The sequence below is a fragment of the Oncorhynchus gorbuscha genome, unplaced genomic scaffold, assembly GCF_021184085.1.
Source record: "Oncorhynchus gorbuscha isolate QuinsamMale2020 ecotype Even-year unplaced genomic scaffold, OgorEven_v1.0 Un_scaffold_2620, whole genome shotgun sequence".
Classification (NCBI taxonomy): Eukaryota; Metazoa; Chordata; class Actinopteri; order Salmoniformes; family Salmonidae; genus Oncorhynchus; species Oncorhynchus gorbuscha.
The window spans coordinates 53,641-71,337 of record NW_025745122.1 but is presented as its reverse complement, the minus strand read 5'-3'; the positions used below and the strand labels follow the sequence as shown (position 1 = coordinate 71,337).

General features: G+C 48.6%; 2 protein-coding genes and 1 non-coding gene across 3 annotated transcripts; all 3 read right to left on the bottom strand.

Annotated features, from left to right (window-relative positions):
• Positions 1–7,595: 7,595 nt before the first annotated feature.
• LOC124017509 (cyclin-dependent kinase 12-like) lies at positions 7,596–9,751 on the bottom strand. The gene is given in 7 exon segments (XM_046332723.1): positions 7,596–7,675; positions 7,678–7,806; positions 7,973–8,143; positions 8,512–8,651; positions 8,875–8,938; positions 8,941–9,053; positions 9,606–9,751. Coding segments are annotated over 7 exon segments (783 nt in total). The 5' UTR covers positions 9,707–9,751; the 3' UTR covers positions 7,596–7,610.
• LOC124017511 lies at positions 9,180–9,316 on the bottom strand. Its single transcript, XR_006835499.1, has one exon. It is a non-coding gene; the product is annotated as a small nucleolar RNA SNORA5 (small nucleolar RNA).
• LOC124017508 (cyclin-dependent kinase 12-like) lies at positions 9,748–14,484 on the bottom strand (the record flags this gene model as incomplete). Its single annotated transcript, XM_046332722.1, has 4 exons — positions 13,936–14,484; positions 13,595–13,849; positions 13,220–13,533; positions 9,748–10,309 (listed from the first exon to the last, which is right to left on the bottom strand). Coding segments are annotated over exons 1-4 (1,680 nt in total), but the record flags the coding sequence as incomplete, so codon positions are not given.
• Positions 14,485–17,697: the final 3,213 nt, after the last annotated feature.

The following is a 17,697-nucleotide window of genomic DNA, read 5'->3' as shown; positions in this document are numbered from 1 at the left end:
GAATCTGTGTGGGTAGCTGGACAGGTAGGATGACTGACAGTGAAGGTGAACAGGTGGTCACGTGTCAGGTGACAGAGGAATGGATGAGCCTGAGGCAGGAATTCCTTTAACCATAAAGTGGTATATTTACTGAGTAGCCTGTGTTCATGGACGCACAGAACTTCTGGATGAGATGGAGTTAAGGAAGAGAAAGCAGCGAGATCAGGCGATGGCAATTTCCTCCTTTTATGGAGTTGAGATCTGTCGGACATTTCCACCGGACCTAATTAAAGCGCCCATGGCCCAGCTGAGTAAATGGCAATGAATTAAAGGAGTATTCCACCAACTCCATGGGCCTTTTCTACAGCCACCCCGGAAATTTGTTAAATTCCACATTCCTCAAAAAAGGCTCATTGCTCCCCGTCCTCTGTCATCTCAGGGAGAGGAATTAGTTGGGCAACTGGCCGGATATATGTCCGGTTCTTCACCTGGATTTCCACTGACCTAACACGACCATCGGTCCCAGGCATGGTCTTAGTTATACGGCCCACCGGCCAGGAGGCTCGAGGCAGCTGAGGGTCCACCATCATTACTACTTGGCCAGTTTCCAGGCTGGCCATTTCTCTCTGCCATTTCCCTCTGTGCTGTAGACTTGGTAGGTAATCCCGAATGAATCGGGCCCAAAAATGGTCAGCTAAGATTTGGCTGTGTCGCCACCGGCGTCTGCCTACGAGGTTGGTATCAGCATACATGGCTTGAGGAAGTGACGCATCTCGGCGTCACATCAAAAGCATATTCGGTGTAACCGGATCGGGGTCAGCGATGTCTGCAGAGATATCCCAAGGGTTTGGAGTTCAGAATCCCTTCCACCTCTATCAGGACGGTCCTCAAGACAGTTTCAGTGACAGTTTGGTCCCCCAGGACGACTCGTAAGGCCGTTTTTACAGATTTGAACTCTTGCTCCCATGTTCCTCCAAAATGAAGAGCGCCTGGAGGGTTAAATTTGAATGAGATTTGTTGGTCCATCAGCTGATCCTGAAGGCTGGGTTCCATGGCTTGGAAGGCTTCCTCCAACCTGGCTTCTCCTGCCTTGAAGTTCGTACCTCTGTCAGCCAGGATCTCGTAGGGTTTCCCCCGTCGGGAGATAAACCGCCGTAGGGCCATGAGGAAGGCTTCCGTATCCAAACTCTCCAGTAGGTCCAGGTGGACACATCTGGTTGTCAAACACTTGAATAGAATGCCCCAGCACTTTTCCACATGACGACCTAACTTGATCATCAAGGGGCCAAAGCAATCTACTCCTGTTGACCAGAAGGGTGGTTTAAGGAGGCGCAAGCGAGAAGGGGGTAAATCTGACATTTTGGGCACCGTAGCTCCGGCCCGCCATCTCTGACATTCTACGCAGGTGTATTGGTGCTTACGAATGGCTCCTCGTCCTCCAATTATCCAGTACTTCCGCCTCATCTCCCCATAGACCCTCTCTGGACCTGGGTGGAGAAGCCGCTCATCATAACTCTTGATGAGGAGCCTGGTAAGAGGGTGTCTGGAGGCAAGGATAATTGGGTGGATAGCATCTGAGTCCAAAACCTCTGCTTGGCGCAGCCTCCTCCGACTCTGATCGCTCCAAGGATTGGATCATATTCTGGGGCAAGAGAGAAGACGGCTGTCCTTAGCCACTTCCCTACCGGCTTTCAGAGCTTTTAACTCCTCAGGGAAGCTAACTGGCTGGAGGAGTAGTGTCTCTGCCGCGAGGGAGGTAGGTATAGAAGCCACCCCATCTGAGGTCTGGTTTGTGGCGGTGATCAGATCCGGCAGTGTTTGGGATTGTGTTAGGTCAGGGAGAGCCGTTGTTGCTTCCGTAGAAATGCTGTAGCATTGGGCAGACTTCCTTAACTCATGAGCTTCAGTTGGTTGCGGAGGGGCCGCACGCCTGGGGGCTGGTTGGGACAAGAATGGTGGTCCCAAGCCCCAGCGATGGGGTTTAGCCAATTCCTTAAGGGTTTTACCTCTGGTAACGTCATCAGCAGGATTGTTTATGCTATCAACATACCTCCAGTCCTGGACTTCTGTTAGGTCTTGGATTTCCGCAATGCGAGTTCCGACGAACACCTTATACCTGCAGGACTCCAACTTGAGCCAGGTCAATACAGTGGTCGAATCACTCCAGTAGATGACCCGTTGGATTGACAAGGTGAGCTCGGCTCGCAAGGTAGAGGCCAACTGGGCTCCAGAAAGGGCAGCAATGAGTTCCAGCCTAGGCATTGACAACTGCTTCTTGGGTGCGACCCTGGACCTGGCCATGACAAAGGAGACATGGGTGTGGCCTGCCTTATCCTCCACTCTAAGATAGGAAACCGCCCCATAAGCTCGCTCCGAAGCGTCACAGAACACATGCAGTTCCAGGCATGATCCCAGTTGGTCAGCACAGGATGGTACATAACATCTTGGCATTTGGACATCAGAGAGCTCCGTTAACGCCGTTTCCCAACAGATCCATCGTTCTACTAGGTCAGCCGGGTGGATTGGTTCATCCCAGTCCCTCTTGGTCTGCCACAGGTCCTGGACTAAGACTTTGGCCCATGTTTTGTATGGCAGGATATACCCAAGGGGATCGTATTGACTGGCCAGGGTCCGATAGATGGTGCGCAGAGTGGGGGTTTCGGTACTCGGGGATGAGCGGTGCTTATACCCCAGGGTATCCGGTATGCAGCTCCACCTCAGTCCTAGAGTGGGCTCTTCTGAGTTAGCACCAGACTGCGTTAGCCATAGTTCACTGCTACTGACCTAGCTTATGGCGGGAGGTGCTGATAACCTCCGCTCTGTTACTAGCCCACTGTCGGACCTCAAATCCCCTTTGGACAGGAGATTCCGTACTTTATCAAGGAGTGATTTCCCTTCAGCCGTGGATGGGATGCTCTGTAAGCAGTTATCCACATAGAAGGCATTTTCCACTGAATCCAATACTTCTGGGTCACTGTCTGGATGCTCCGTGCATGTCTCTGCAGAGCGTATATGGCACAGCAAGGACTGCAGGTGTTGCCAAATGGGAGTACCTGCCATTCATAGATTGTGGGCTCTGCATCTTGTTCCATATCTCTCCATATGAACCGGAGCAGTGTGGTGTCGGAGGGCAGTAAACAAATCTGATGAAACATGGCTTTGATGTCTCCACTGATGGCTGTGAGTGCTGCCGGAACAGGAGAAGGACACAGAGCAAGGAAGGACCTAAGGTTGGCACGGGGAGTAGACAGTCATCTGTGCTTTGACCAGCTGCTTGAATGAACAGTTGAAGACAAGTCTATACTTCCTACCATGTTGCTGGATAACATGGTGAGGAGATACCAGGATTCACGAAGTGCGTTTCCCTCTTCATGAGCTGTCACCAGTGACGTAGCCTGCCTTCACAAGGTTATGAATCTCTGTTATGAACTTCTGCAAGCTCAGGATTCTTCACCAGGCATCGCTCCGTTCCACGCAGTAGTGGGAGTACAGCCCGTGTCGTGGTTGCCAGAGGAGGATGGTTGGGCACCGTAGCATTGGGGTTGCATACCTGTGAACGCCATCCATTTCAGTGGTGGTGGTGCTCTTCTCCAGGAGGTCTAATGCATAGGAGTCATTTTTCGAGCGAGTGACCTCCTGTAGCTTCCGGTTGGAGAGAAGGTGTCCATCTTCCAGAGCATCTCAACATTCCGAAGGAGGTCAGTGGCTGCATCTGGATTGCTTCTGGTGAAGAGGACTTGCTGTGACTGTACAGCTTGGGTGGAGAGAAGTAGATGGGATGGACCTTGCACAGCCCAACCCAAGGATGTATGGACAGCAATGGGTCCTCCTTCTGGTCCAGCTCGTATAGGCTCAGTCAGGGTGACGAGATGTGGGTGGTCTGACCCAATCAGGATAAGTGGTGCTACTCTGGCCAGGTTAGGGAAGAGGCAATCTCGTGAGATGAGGATATTGTTTCTGTAGAACACTTACCGGGCAGGAGTGCTCTGTGAGATCAAGCCATCTGCCGTGAAGGCATTGGTGATGTTATAGGCCACGTCCCTGTTTCCTGAAGGTGAAATGCTAAAGGTTACAGCAGAGCCTTTCATTTGGATAACATCATGTCGCGCCGTTCTGAGATTAAGGGTCTCGTGGGTCCCCTCCAGGTTGTTGACGGGTGGCCGCTGTTAGAATGATTGTTCTTTCTGACCCATCATCTAGAACAGCGAATGCATCAATGCTTCTCCCTTCACTTTGCAGAGTGACTTTGACCACCTTCAACATGACCCTTGGAGACCGGTTCTGCTGGTCGAGATACAGCTCCTTTGCAGCTCCTACCATGAGCATACTCTGCTCCTTCTGTGCTTGGGGAATTAGATCATGCAACACGGTGAGATGGATTTCTTTTGCTAGCGGTTGCAGGGTTTCCTCAATGTGCAGGTCTCCGCCTTATGGCTACGGGCACACTTGTAGCATCGCTCGCCTGAAGTGATCCAGGCCTTCAATTGAGTTTGAGTGAGCTTTCTTACTCTGGGGCATGAGCCAAGGAAGTGCCCCTTACTATTGCAATATGGGTAGTAAGGCTGGAATTTGATGTTCTTGCTCTTGAGAGGGGTCTTCTTCCGGGTTCCTCCCCGGCCTCACTATTTAAGTACATGGTAGTGGGATTTGGTCTTTTCTGTCCCTGCTGGCTCAAACTCCTTCCTTCCCCTGTGGCTATGGCATAGATTGTGGCCTGGTGAGCGATGCTCTTCACCTTTGCCTTTACCTCCAAACCATGCGGCCAGGTCTCTGAGAGCATAGGTGCTTCTCGAGCCCTCTTTCAGGATGCCCTTATTCAAACAATGTCTCTGAGGTACACTGGAAGTTTGCTAAGAAGCCTGTCCACGTGGGAGCCACATTTCAGCTCGTTCCGTCTTCCTTCAACGGAATGGAGCATTGAGGTCAGGGATTGGACAGCCAGGGAGAATTCTTGGAAGGCAGCATGGTCTCCCATTTTAATTGGAGACGTGTTCAGGATGTTGTTTAGTTCATCCTGGACTAGCTGGACGTGGCTCACTATATCTCGCCTTCAGGGCCTGGAGAGCAGCAGTGTATGGTGCTGCGGAGTGCATAAAGGATTGGGCCAGCCCTGTATGCACTCCGCAAATGATCCATTAGTACTTGGTATTTGTAGCGTTCTGACAGATGACTGTGAATACCCAGTAGGCTCTCCAATGCCATTTCCAAAAGGACAAATTCACTCTCCTTTCCTGCTTTCAAAGTATACAGTTTGGGTCTGGGAATTCCATAGGCTGAGGCTACTAGAAGTTTCATAATGTTGGCCTCTTCTGGTTGCTATGAAGGATAAACTCGGGACTTCTGATGAGCCCACTGTGGCCTCATTGGGCCTGTCCCCTATTGTCCCAGACCATTTGTGGCAGCCGGAATTGGGCGAGAGCCCTCCACCTGTTGTTTGAGGACTGGCCTGGCCCTGGGCGAAAGGAACGATTTGCCTTGGTTAGTAATTGGCGGAAAGGCGTAAGGAGGATGCTTTGTCCAGATGGAGGAATGCTAACTTGTGTCACTGGCATAGAGGGCGTTGGCGGAGCGGCCCGACCCTCGGAGCCTCCGAGGACTGTGTGCCATGCTGTACCAGAGGGGCAGATTGGGAAAGAAAGGCAGACAGTTCAGGTCCATGTGGAGGGGTGGTCAGGTCAACTCCTGTTCGTTCCTCTCCAGGAAGGATGAGACCATCCGTGCCTCTCCAATTCCCTTCTGGCTTGACGGTGCCGTCGCTGCTGTGCTAGGTCCTTGGCAATGAATTCCCTTTCCTGTAGAGCTCTACGGGCCTGCACATCCAATTGGTGACATCGTTAATCAGCCTGTCGTTCCTCCTCAATCTGACACTCAATTTCCTCCAAAGCTAATAGTTTCATCCTCTCTTGTAGGACAGCGGTCTGTGAATCGCTGAGGGCTAGTGAATGGCGGCTGCCATGGCCGCTTCCAAAAGGGGTATCCACTGGTCGAACTTCCACTCCGTCTAGAGTGCTTCGACGATTTCCCATTAGTTAAGGGGTGAGCGGAGCCTGCCTCTGGAAGCTGGTCGACCTGTGCAGTGGGAGTTACCTCCTCCATAGGTTCTTCACATAGACCACTTTCCTGCTCCAAAGCAGTTTCCGGTCCTTGGCTCAGAGCGGATGGTTGATGGCTGAAAAGGTATAGTTGATCCATCAACTCTTTGAGCTCTGGTGGGCTTGCCCTTTGATGTCGGAACCTCGACCACATAATCCTTAAGATAACCAGGTGCTTGCCTGGTTCTTCTGGTGCTGCTGGTGGTTGAGGATGAAGCCTTTTGTTGCTTTAGGCTTAGCTCCTGGATATTTCCTTTGTTCCAAGACCTTCCTCAGCTGCTCTCTCCTCCTCTCTTCTTCCTTCCAGTGGAGACAATTCTTCCCTCTCCCTCTCCATTTCCTTTTCACCTGTCTTTGGTTCAGTCATCATCCGGCTCAAAGGACCATTGAAAGATTATTGGAATCTGTGTGGGTAGCTGGACAGGTAGGATGACTGACAGTGAAGGTGAACAGGTGGTCACGTGTCAGGTGACAGAGGAATGGATGAGACTGAGGCAGGAATTCCTTTAACCATAAAGTGGTATATTTACTGAGTAGTCTGTATTCATGGACGACAGAACTTCTGGATGAGATGGAGTTAAGGAAGAGAAAGCAGCGAGATCAGGCGATGGCAATTTCCTCCTTTTATGGAGTTGAGATCTGTCGGACATTTCCACCTGACCTAATTAAAGCGCCCATGGCCCAGCTGAGTAAATGGCAATGAATTAAAGGAGTATTCCACCAACTCCATGGGCCTTTTCTACAATGACTGAACAACGTCAGAACCTCGGGATTAGTATAAAACTGCCCGCGTCATGGTTTGTGAAATTATATAAAATGTGCACGAATCCTGCTAGAAAGACAAAAAGGTATCTCTAGTAATATTGCTCAGATGTTTTGTTGTTGCTGCAGTTTAGGCTCAAGACGAGCTCTTTTCTTTGCTGTAAAGCTGCTAGCATGCCTGTCATGAAGCAGTGCTCCGTTTACCCCTCTGACACTAAGGGGCTGTGTGACAGTTAACATGCAACGTCCACTCAGACTGGCCTGTGTTCTTGGTTATAACAGGCGATGAAATTATACAATGTATCAACATTACTCGAACTGTACGCTGCTCCAATGTAACAAAATGTACACTTCTATCAGGAGACTTATCAGGGTCTGCACCCCCACTCGCCATCACGGATAAATTATATTTTAAAAACTAATGGAGGAATCGATGTACATGAAGAGGGGATGCTGAGAGAAGCAGGTGAGTGAGGGCTGGGAGGGGATGCTGAGAGAAGCAGGTGAGTGAGGGCTGGCAGGGGATGAAGCTGGCTGATTATAGCTGCCATTCGTGATATGAGCATGAAAGTGAAGTGGACCTGTGCAAACGAGACCAGTGGCTGATGCTTCAATTCAACTGACTTTATAAACATTTTATAACAAGCACTAGCAGGTTCTTTAGATCGGTAGGGCCGAAAGATTCAGTAATATCATACCAAACTGTACTACGGTATGTTAAAATGTTGGTATCATAAGTATCATGACGTTTTGGTACAGTGACATTACCATGCTACACTAGTACCTGTTGTTGAGCAGTATGTTGGAGCACTTGATATCTCTGTGCAGGAAGTTCTTCTTGTGCAGTAGTCCAGCCCCTCCATCAGCTGTCTCATGAAGCTCCTCACGTGTTCCTGGGAGAACTGACACAGCCCCGACTCCAGCAGACCCATAAGGTCATGATCCATGTACTCAAACACCAGGTAGAAGGCACCTGACGGGACAGGCAGGGGTAAGGAGGATGTGCATACACACGCATACAGGCACAGACATACACCAAGCACAACCCCCCCCCACACACACACACACACACACACACACACACACACACACACACACACACACACACACACACACACACAGTCTCCCTTTCCACACACCTTTGTCCTTCTTGAAGTCCAGTGCGTCCTGTTTGTCTGTGACGATCTCCTTCATGTTGACCACGCTGCGGTGGTTGAGCTGGCGGAGGATCTTGATCTCTCGGATGGCCGTGATGGGGAAGCCCTCCTTCTCATTGTCTAGACGCACCTTCTTCAGAGCCACCAGCTCACCTGGAGGGCAGGTAGAACAACATGAACATTACAGATTACGTCATTGTCCACTGTAGGGGGTGGATGAAAATGTCTGCTTTATGGTTCCAAATCTGTTGACTGTCCTGATCAAAAGTTTAATAAATGTGCCAAATAAAACACATTTGTCCGATGTACACGGACGCCCAACGGAAATGTGTCTCCTGCTTAATTTCAAACTCCTCTGAAAGACACACAGAGAGGCTAGAGCAAAGGGGACATGGGGAGCGAGATCAGTCACAACACCCCATAGCATACACACATACCGCAGGCGTGGTGATCATTTGTGCCGCTCTCAAGAACAACGAAACACAGGTATGCCAGTGAAAGGGCGACACAGGGGCTCTCACCGGTGTCTTTGTCCTTGGCCTTGTACACCTGGCCGTAGGTGCCCTCCCCGATAATGCCGATGATGTCAAACTTGTCCACGCAGCGTTTGCCCCAGTCGCTCTGTGTCTGTTTGCGTTCGCCATAGCGTGGACAGCAAAACCTAGACAGGAGAGCCGAGGAGACTTGCTATTAGGAAATGTTTTACCTCGCGGAATAAGCCCTTGATGATAACTTTGTCCCATCTTATGCTTATTTTTTTTATTTTTGTTGAAAGGAAATAGGCTGCGATGGGAGAGGAGGGCTGTGGAAAATAGGGGTGTAGATAGGTGGTTAAGGGGGGATTGATAAGAAGGGTGGGTTCGGTTGAGCAGATAGGGACTGACTTTGGTCTCTTCTTGAGAGAGGACTGGGGCGGAGGTGGAGCTCTGTAGACGGGGGACTGAGGGGCGAGGGGTCTCCTCCGGCCAGCGTTGGGGGCAGCGGGAGGTCGATCAGAGACGGCCGATTCCGCACCTCTTTCTCCTTCCTGGAAGACCTCTGAGGAGGAGTGGACTTCTTCGGACTGATTGAGAGAGAGAGGAGAAGTGAGAGCGAGAGATCAAAGGTAAAGAAGGAAGGAGAGAAAAAGAGCATGTCATGACTCCACCGCATCATCGTTTCTCTAGTGAGTTTGGATTTTCTTTTCCTTATATGTCTGTAGCACAAATGTATCCCAAACTACCATGACAAAGGGATGTGGGACCCATGAAATACAGTTTCACTTTGGCAGCCATTTTGGCCAGTGCAGTCCATTGTAGAGGAAGCACTGAATTTGACATGGCTGCAAGGAGTTAGTGATCATTTTTAAGTCCCCTGTAGGCCTGTTTTTACTACTTGACATACTTGTGATCTAATGGCAGCTAAAGCATCGCCTACAGAGCATTCAGTTAATCTGTTCAGAATTCCAGTACTGTACTGCAGGCAGGTGTGTGTTTCAGAGAGACTGACTGTTGGGTGAAACCTGAGCCTACAGTAAAGGCCTAATGACTGTTCTGTTGATGACTACACGTTTGCCAAGCAACAGGACTGGGGAGAGGAGAGGTGTGTGTGTGTGTATGCGCGTTTCATGGCTTACCTGTCCTGGCAGTCTCCCACTAGCATGGGTGGTAAAGGCAGGGGGGGCAGAGTGGAGGTCTTGTGGATGGGTGTCAAACGGGCAGGACTGCGTGTGGGCATGGGGGCAGGAGATTTGGACTGGGGAGACGACAATGAGGAGGAGGAGGAGAGGGCTGTGGAGGGTGCGAGGCTGGACTCAGTCTGGCCCTGGGGTGTAGGTGGCTGAAGTTGGGCAACAGGGGTGGAGGGCAGAGGAGGTGGAGGTAGTGGGGTCGTCTGACCGGGGGGCAGAGGGGGAGCAGGAGATGAGAAGATGGAGGGTGGAGATGCAGAGCCGTGTTCTTCGCCAACAGTGTCCTGGGGCTGGGGTGCAATGGGTGGAGGCTGGAGGTCCGTGGCTTGGACAGAGTCTCTCTCAGGTACTCTCTCGGGCTCAGCTTTAGGGGGGCGTGAGGTGGACCCTTTGGTCTTGCGTGAGGAAGGTGGAGGGGAGGGGGGACGAGCTGCAGCCACCGCAGCCTGGCGCTCCTTCTTCCTCCGGCTAAGCTCCGCCCCCAGGCTGGAGTTGAGTGGCAGGCGGGATGAGGGTGGGGAGCGGCTGGTGGGCCGGCTGCTGTGAGACCCGCCCCGGCAGAGGACGAATGCTTCTTGTTGCGAGAGCGAGAGGAGGAGCGACGGGAAGAGGAGAAAGGCGGCGAACGACTCCGGGAGCGAACTGAGCGCCTGGAGAGAGAGGAGGGAAGATGTTAGGAAAACAAGAATTCCTTGTTGGCTGCAAGTTCTATCTCTCTCGATGTTGGGAGTGAGCACCAAGAAAGAGGAACTTGAAGGGGCGCCATTTGACATTACTGGGGCATTGTGCACTTGTGTATTAAGGTGTTAATAAAAACAACAAATGGCACGTCACTGCAGATGATAACTACGGAATGTGTGTTATGTTTATATAATGAGATAAGGCCATACGGCAAGCTCACTCCACAGCTAGCTTGACATTTCACCAATTGTGCTATCGAACTGGATCCTTTTCTGTCACTCAACTGGTTTGTAAGTGGTCAACTGGCGGTCACGTTTTTTGGCGAGGCAGGACCCTGGTCCAACCTCAGTTAGAGGCAAGTTCAGAGAGGTAGCGCTATTTGCTAAGATAGCACACCGACTGCGTTTACACATAGGAGTTATGTCTCCTTCCATAGAAGTTACACTTCCCATTCCCTTAGTCAGCATACAAACATACAATTAGGTCAGTCACGGGGACAACCTTTGGCTACTTTAAGTTCAGACTAAAGCAATGTGTGTACAAACATCCCCCAGAAGTCTACTGTCTTGTGGGTTAACCTCAACACTCCTCTGGCATTAGGCCAAATAGCTTAGGGACATAAATTCAAAACACCTCATCACCATACATACTTTTGATAACTATTATACTTCGGGATTTTGGCAGAGTGAGATAAACTCATCTATACCATTTTTATCTTTGTGTCCAGTATGAAAGAAGTTAAGAGGTAGTTTTGCGAGACAATGCTAACTAGTTGGCAACATTCTTCAAACTGCATGCAGACATAAACATGGTATCCACAAGTTGATCTGACTCTGGGGAAGTAGATGATTTTTAAAATTTTACTAGGCAAATCAGTTAAGAACAAATTCTTATTTACAATGACGGCCTCAAAGGGCGCTTGGAAGAAGATGGCACTGATGAAAATCATTAAGTATCCCATTAATTGTGGAGACAACATTCCGATTCCATCATTTGTTTGAAGGTTAGGGAAAAAAAAAACTAGTAGCAAGTGAATATGTCCCTGAGCATGAAAACTTATAAAAGTCTACAAACTAAATCTAAAATGTGATTTTTGTAAGTTCATAATTGGGACATTGAAGAAAATTAGCTAGACTAAACAAATAGCCTACAGTTAGCTACATGCTTAAATGGCACCCGAGTGGCGCAGTGGTCTAAGGCACAGCATCTCAGTGCTTGTGGCGTCACTACGGACCCTGGTTCCATTCCAGGCTGTATCACAACCGGCCGTGATTGGGAGTCCCATAGGGCGGCGCACAGTTGGCCCAGTGTCGTCCGGGTTAGGGTTTGGCTGGGGTAGGCAGTCATTGTAAATAATAATTTGTTCTTAACTGACTTGCCTAGTTAAATAAAGGTTAAATAACAGAAAATGAAATAAAAAGACTACACCAAAATAATTCACCAGCATCTTTCAATAGAGTCTACTGACAGCAGAGAAACTTAACAATCACTATGGAGGGCCTAGTTTTATCATACAGCTATGCCAAGTCCCACCAACAGACGCTCAAGGTCCACTCACTGATGCAACACAAAATCAAAATGGCTGAATGTCAACATCCAAGCCCAAGGCTCTCCAACCCTGTTCCTGGAGAGCTAACATCACTCCGCTGCCCAGCTAGTGTAGCCTATCCCCCAACCCATGCCCTCTCCTGCTCCAAAGACCACAGCTCCTCATAGGGTTTCCCTAGACTGGAGCATACAGGCCTTGCCTGTCTGAGCCCAATGTGATGCCTCTCCTGCCTTCCATAGGTTTCCCTTCCCCCTCTACACCACATGGCAAGAGGCAATAACTCCCTGGCAGAAACAGCCCTGCGTGTCACACAGACACATCTGAACATAGAATCAATGTCTCTTCCCTGACCATAGTTTTAAGTAGCCCGTGCAGGACATTGCAACCTGGCCTAGCCATTCCCTTTCCAACACCCTGAGGCTCAATCCTCAGCTATCTAACGCACCACTTACGATTTTAAAAAAGGTACAATATGCAGAAATCTCTCCACCATTTCCTGTTTGCAAAAATTATAATAGTTCTCCTAATTTCAGTTTGTTAAAAAACAAGCAATGCATCATTGTACCAACTAAACTCGCTGTGAAATATTGTCTATAACCCAAAATATTGTATTTTCAGCTGTTTGAAGCTAGTGTACTAAACCGAAAGTAAGACGCAAAAACCAAACTTAAAAAGAAGCATAGAAATAGTGCATATTGAACAGATCTACTGCTTCTTAAACTTACTTTCAATGAGAATGACAGATCTATAACTCACATGTCTATGTGAATTTGGTCAGGTTGCCCAAAAAGTAACATATTGCAACTTTATCAAACACACAGTATAAGCACTTCTTTAGCACACAAACAAAAGGGGGTAGAAAACAAACAGTCAGAGTGGACCTGGTGTCTACTCCAGTGGCCTGGCCATGTTCCAGTATGACCAATAAGAACATCAACAGGAACAACACCAGTTCAATATCATGTTTGCGATCTTACTGGGCCTCTAAAAAGCACCTTGGGCATTTGTGAGAATCAACGTGTGTGTTAGACAGCACTGGTGAATATGCCTATGTGTGTGGAGGTGCATGCCATGCATACAGTGAGTGAATAACCAACAGATTGGGTGGCTAGTAGTAGTCCATAGCTACATGTTAGTATTAGCTTGTGTCTCAAATGACACCATATTCCCGTTGTAGTCCACTACTTTTGACCAGTCTCATGGGGCCTGGTCAAAAGTAGTGCTGAATAAAGGGAATAGAGTGTGATTTGGTACGTATTACACTACTAGCATAAATGTGAATACGAGGCAGGCTGAATGGAAGGTGACTGGGTCAGGCTATAATACTCACCGGGACACAGGGCTAGTGCTGGAGGACCTGCGATTACCATAGGGACTGATGGAGCGTCTCCTGGAGTAGGGGCTGTCGTCTCGCTCATAGCTGGAAGACCTCTGCCTGCTGGCGTAGGGGCTGTCCGACCTCTGCCTACTCCGCCTGGACATCTCCCTGTAGGGGCTGGGGCTCTGTGGGGCCGGCCTACGTCTCTGGTGGTGGTAGCTGTCCACCTCTTGGCTGTAACCACCGATCATGGGGCTTCCATTACCCCCTCTCCTTGGGGGGCTGGGGGACTGTGTAGGGGCTGTTCCCTTCCGGCGAGGGCTCCCCTGCTCGAGGAAGGCTGCCCCTTGCCCCTAGGGCTGGACTTGTGGCTCTTTGAGGACTTGCGTTGGCTCCTCTCCGTCCGGACCTTCTGAGAGGCAGAGGTGCTCTGGCTGGCGGTTGCATCCCCCGACCCTCACGCCCCTCCCGTCCCTCTGTCTTCTGTGGCTTATCCTTGCGAGACTTCCCGGAGCGGCCACCCTCCTTGCTGCGAGATGACGAGGAGGAGGATGTGGTGCTTCCCACACTGGCTGCAGTTTGGGCCTGGGTGGAAGGGGGCAACTCTCCACGCTTTGGCCCCAAGTCAGCCTCCAGCTGACCCTGACGTCGTGACCCGGAGGACAGGGATGCTACAGAGGACAGGGAGGCCACCTTCTCCTTGACTTTCCCAGAGCTCCCTCTCTCACGGTCTTTGCTGCTTTTTTCTTGGTACTCTGACCCCCTTCCCCAGAGTCTCTAACTTTGTTGGGATCCTTCGACTTTTTGCGAGAGTGTCGGTGCTTATGTTCCCGACCATCTCTACCAACAGCCCCGCCCCCATCTCCTTTACTATAATCTGGGACAGGTTCTAACCGATCCCCAGACCCTCTTTCAGCAGGCGGGTCCGAAAAAGTATCCGAATCGGAACTTATGTCGTCATATTCTACCAGCGGCTTCACGGCGCTAACGGAAGGAGGCGCTGTGGAGGTGAGGGCAGAAAAACCAGGGCCCTGAGCCACCTCGGACTCACGTCCATGTTTGGCTGATTTATGCCGTTTGCGCTTGGAAGAAGATGGCACTGACGACTTTGACTGAAGGTTACAGTCCTTGCTCGTCATGTTGCCCGCAGAGGTATGAGGCAGGACCAGGGGCTTGTGTGGCCCGCTGTTACCACTCGTTGTTTGGGGTGGCAGGGCAATGCTACTGTTGGATTCCGGCTTCCTCTTGGTCCCATGGTGTCTATCCGACCCAGGCATTCCTCACGTCAGCTGCGGAACCTACCTCTCCCGAGCGTGGGCCTCTGTAGCCGAGATAATACATTAACGGGAGAGTAATACTCCGAAATCCGGTAAAATGAGATCCAGTGTTCTAAGCAAGCCGACAAATAGAAAATAGTCTGCCCAGGTTTAGTCCTCACGCATTATCCAAGTCGTTCGGCAGCATGGTTTGTCAAAGCAGAAAAATCGAGGTTACTAGTGCCAAAAAAGCCACTAAAATTAAGGCCTGTGCGTTTAGCTAGTTAGAGAAACTGTCTGAAAAGGCCCAAACAATAAATCGGAGCATTGTGCGCTCTTCTCCGTTTCTATTTGGCTAGCTAGCTCTGTGTAGCTAGCATGCTGTTTGGTAAAAAACGAAAGAAAAAATAAGTCCCTTTTCTTTTAGCTTCCCTTGTCCGGTGCCAAGCTTAGTTTAGGGTTATTGTTCCTTAGATTTACGGTTTTGTAGTTCAATAAACAAACAGTTAGCCGTCATTAACAGCCGATGTTGTTTCTCGAACAAAATGAAAACTTGACCCGGTTGGTACTGTTTACATGGTCCCTTTTAATATAATTTTATCTCTTGTTAATTTTATATTGATCAGAAATTATAGTATTTTCATGTGCAGTAGATGTTCCAGTTTATTTTTAATGGCTCTGGGAATCAACCAGGCCTATCTTTAGGGCGATGATAGTGGATTTAATAACATCCACAGCCCTTTCAAGAGACGACAACCGCCATTGTGGCTCCTATTATAAATTCTGCAACTGCGCTCCTATCGTTATCGCCCTATGACTATAACCGGAAGTCTCGACGGCTGTCATTCTTCATGGTAGCTCAGCAACAGCCTATCCCAGAGCGCTATCCAGGGAGCTGCGCCGCCTTCCGCCCTAGGCGAGACGCAATGTTTCACCTGTAGAGGGCCTATTAAATATAACTTTCTTTCCATGAATGTCAACGTTATTATATTCCAACTACATTAGCTAGCTTGTAAACAATTTAAACAACTTCAGAAGTTGACAACAAAATACGGAACACAAAAACGATACGGGTAGAGTTAATGTCTTAATTTTATTGAGAAATTGAACAGAAAGTGGCCATAGCCCTGTGCTGCCGACCAAAGAGAAACAGCTAGCTATGTATGATGTGCAAGCACAGATATTGAGACCTCTCTGTCCTAAAACATAGCAAACTGACACTAACCGACTTAAAACAAATGTATTTTTTTTATCAGTCAGTGGTGTCACCTCAAAACCCACATCACTCAGTTGTGTCAAAACCAACAACCACACAAATGGCAACCAGAGACCAACTATTGCTTCCATGAGGTATTCGCACATTCAATAATAATTTAATTTAGCTCCATAATAAATCAGCGCAGTGCTCAACATTAGACAGTTTATGGTATTTATTTAACATTGGCGTTACTACTAACTTATTTCTTCAAACACTAATGTTATCGTAGACCGGTCTTCACCATCAGAGACGTGTGTTATAAAAATTATCCATAAATGTATGTGGAACCAAATTGACTATTATCTAACAGATACCTCCATTTCCAAACTGGACTCAAGGGTAGACGTAACATAGTAAACAAAGTCCGGGACACACAATTAGTATGATACGTTACATTTAGTATGGTATTTATTAATTTGTGGATGTCCATCATCCATTTCTATGATATGTTAGGAATTATAATTCGTATAACTTGTTACAAATTAGAATTCTCCCAATATGTTACGACTTTGCAATGCGTATGATATGTTACGAATTCCAATTTGTTATGGCTAATGTTAGTAATATAATAATAATATATGCCATTTAGCAGACGCTTTTATCCAAAGCGACTTACAGTCATGTGTGCATACATTCTACGTATGGGTGATCCCGGGAATCGAACCCACTACCCTGGCGTTACAAGCGCCATGCTCTACCAACTGAGCTACAGTTAGCTAGGTGTCTAATGTTAGCTAGGCTAGGGGTTAAGGTTAACGGTTTAGGGGAAGGGTTAGCTAACATGCTAAGTAGTTTCAAAGTAGTTAAAACATTTTCTTTTTTATTGAACCTTTATTTAACTAGGCACATCAGTTAAGAACAAATTCTTATTTACATTGACGGCCTAGGAACAGTGGGTTTACTGCCTTGTTCAGGCAGAATGACAGATTTTTACCTTGTCAGCTCGGGGATTCAATCTAGCAACCTTTCGGTTACTGACCCAACGTTCTAACCAATAGGCTACCTGCCGCCCCAAATGTAGTAAGTAGTTGCAAAGTTGCTAAAATGCTAAAGTTGTCGGTTTTGAGATTCGAACACGCAACCTTTGGGTTTTAGACCTTTGCATTAGCTAACATGCTAAGTAGTTGCAAAGTAGCTAAAAACTTAAACTAAATGCATGCTATTCAACCGATCACTGCCCACACCTACTCTCCTGTCCAGCATCAATACTCTGGACGGCTCTGACTTAGAATACGTGGGCAACTACAAATACCTAGGTGTCTGGTTAGACTGTAAACTCTCCCTCCAGACTCACATTAAGCATCTCCAATCCAAAATTACATCTAGAATTTGCTTCCTATATCACAACAAAGCATCCTTCACTCATGCTGCCAAACATACCCTTGTAAAACTGACTATCCTACCGATCCTTAACTTTGACGATGTCATTTACAAAATAGTCTCCAACACTCTACTCAGCAAATTGGATGCAGTCTATCACAGTGCCATCCGTTTTGTCACCAAAGCCCCTACACTACCCACCATTGCGACCTGTACGCTCTCGTTGGTTGGCCCTCGCTTCATACTCGTCGCCAAACCCACCGGGTACAGGTTATCTACAAGTCTCTGCTAGGTAAAGCCACGCCTTATCTCAGCTCACTGGTCACCATAGCAGCACCCACTCGTAGCACGTGCTCCAGAAGGTCACTGGTCACCCCCAAAGCCAATTCATCCTTTGGTCATCTTTCCTTCCAGTTCGCTGCTGCCAATGACTGGAACGAACTGCAAAAATCTCTGAAGCTGGAGACTCATATCTCCCTCACTAGCTTTAAGCACCAGCTGTCAGAGCAGCTCACAGATCACTGCACCTGTACATAGCCCATCTGTAAACAGCCCATCTATCTACGTACCTCATCCCCATACAGTATTTATTTATTTATCTTGCTCGTTTGCACCCCAGTATCTCTACTTGCACATTCATCTTCTCCACATCTACC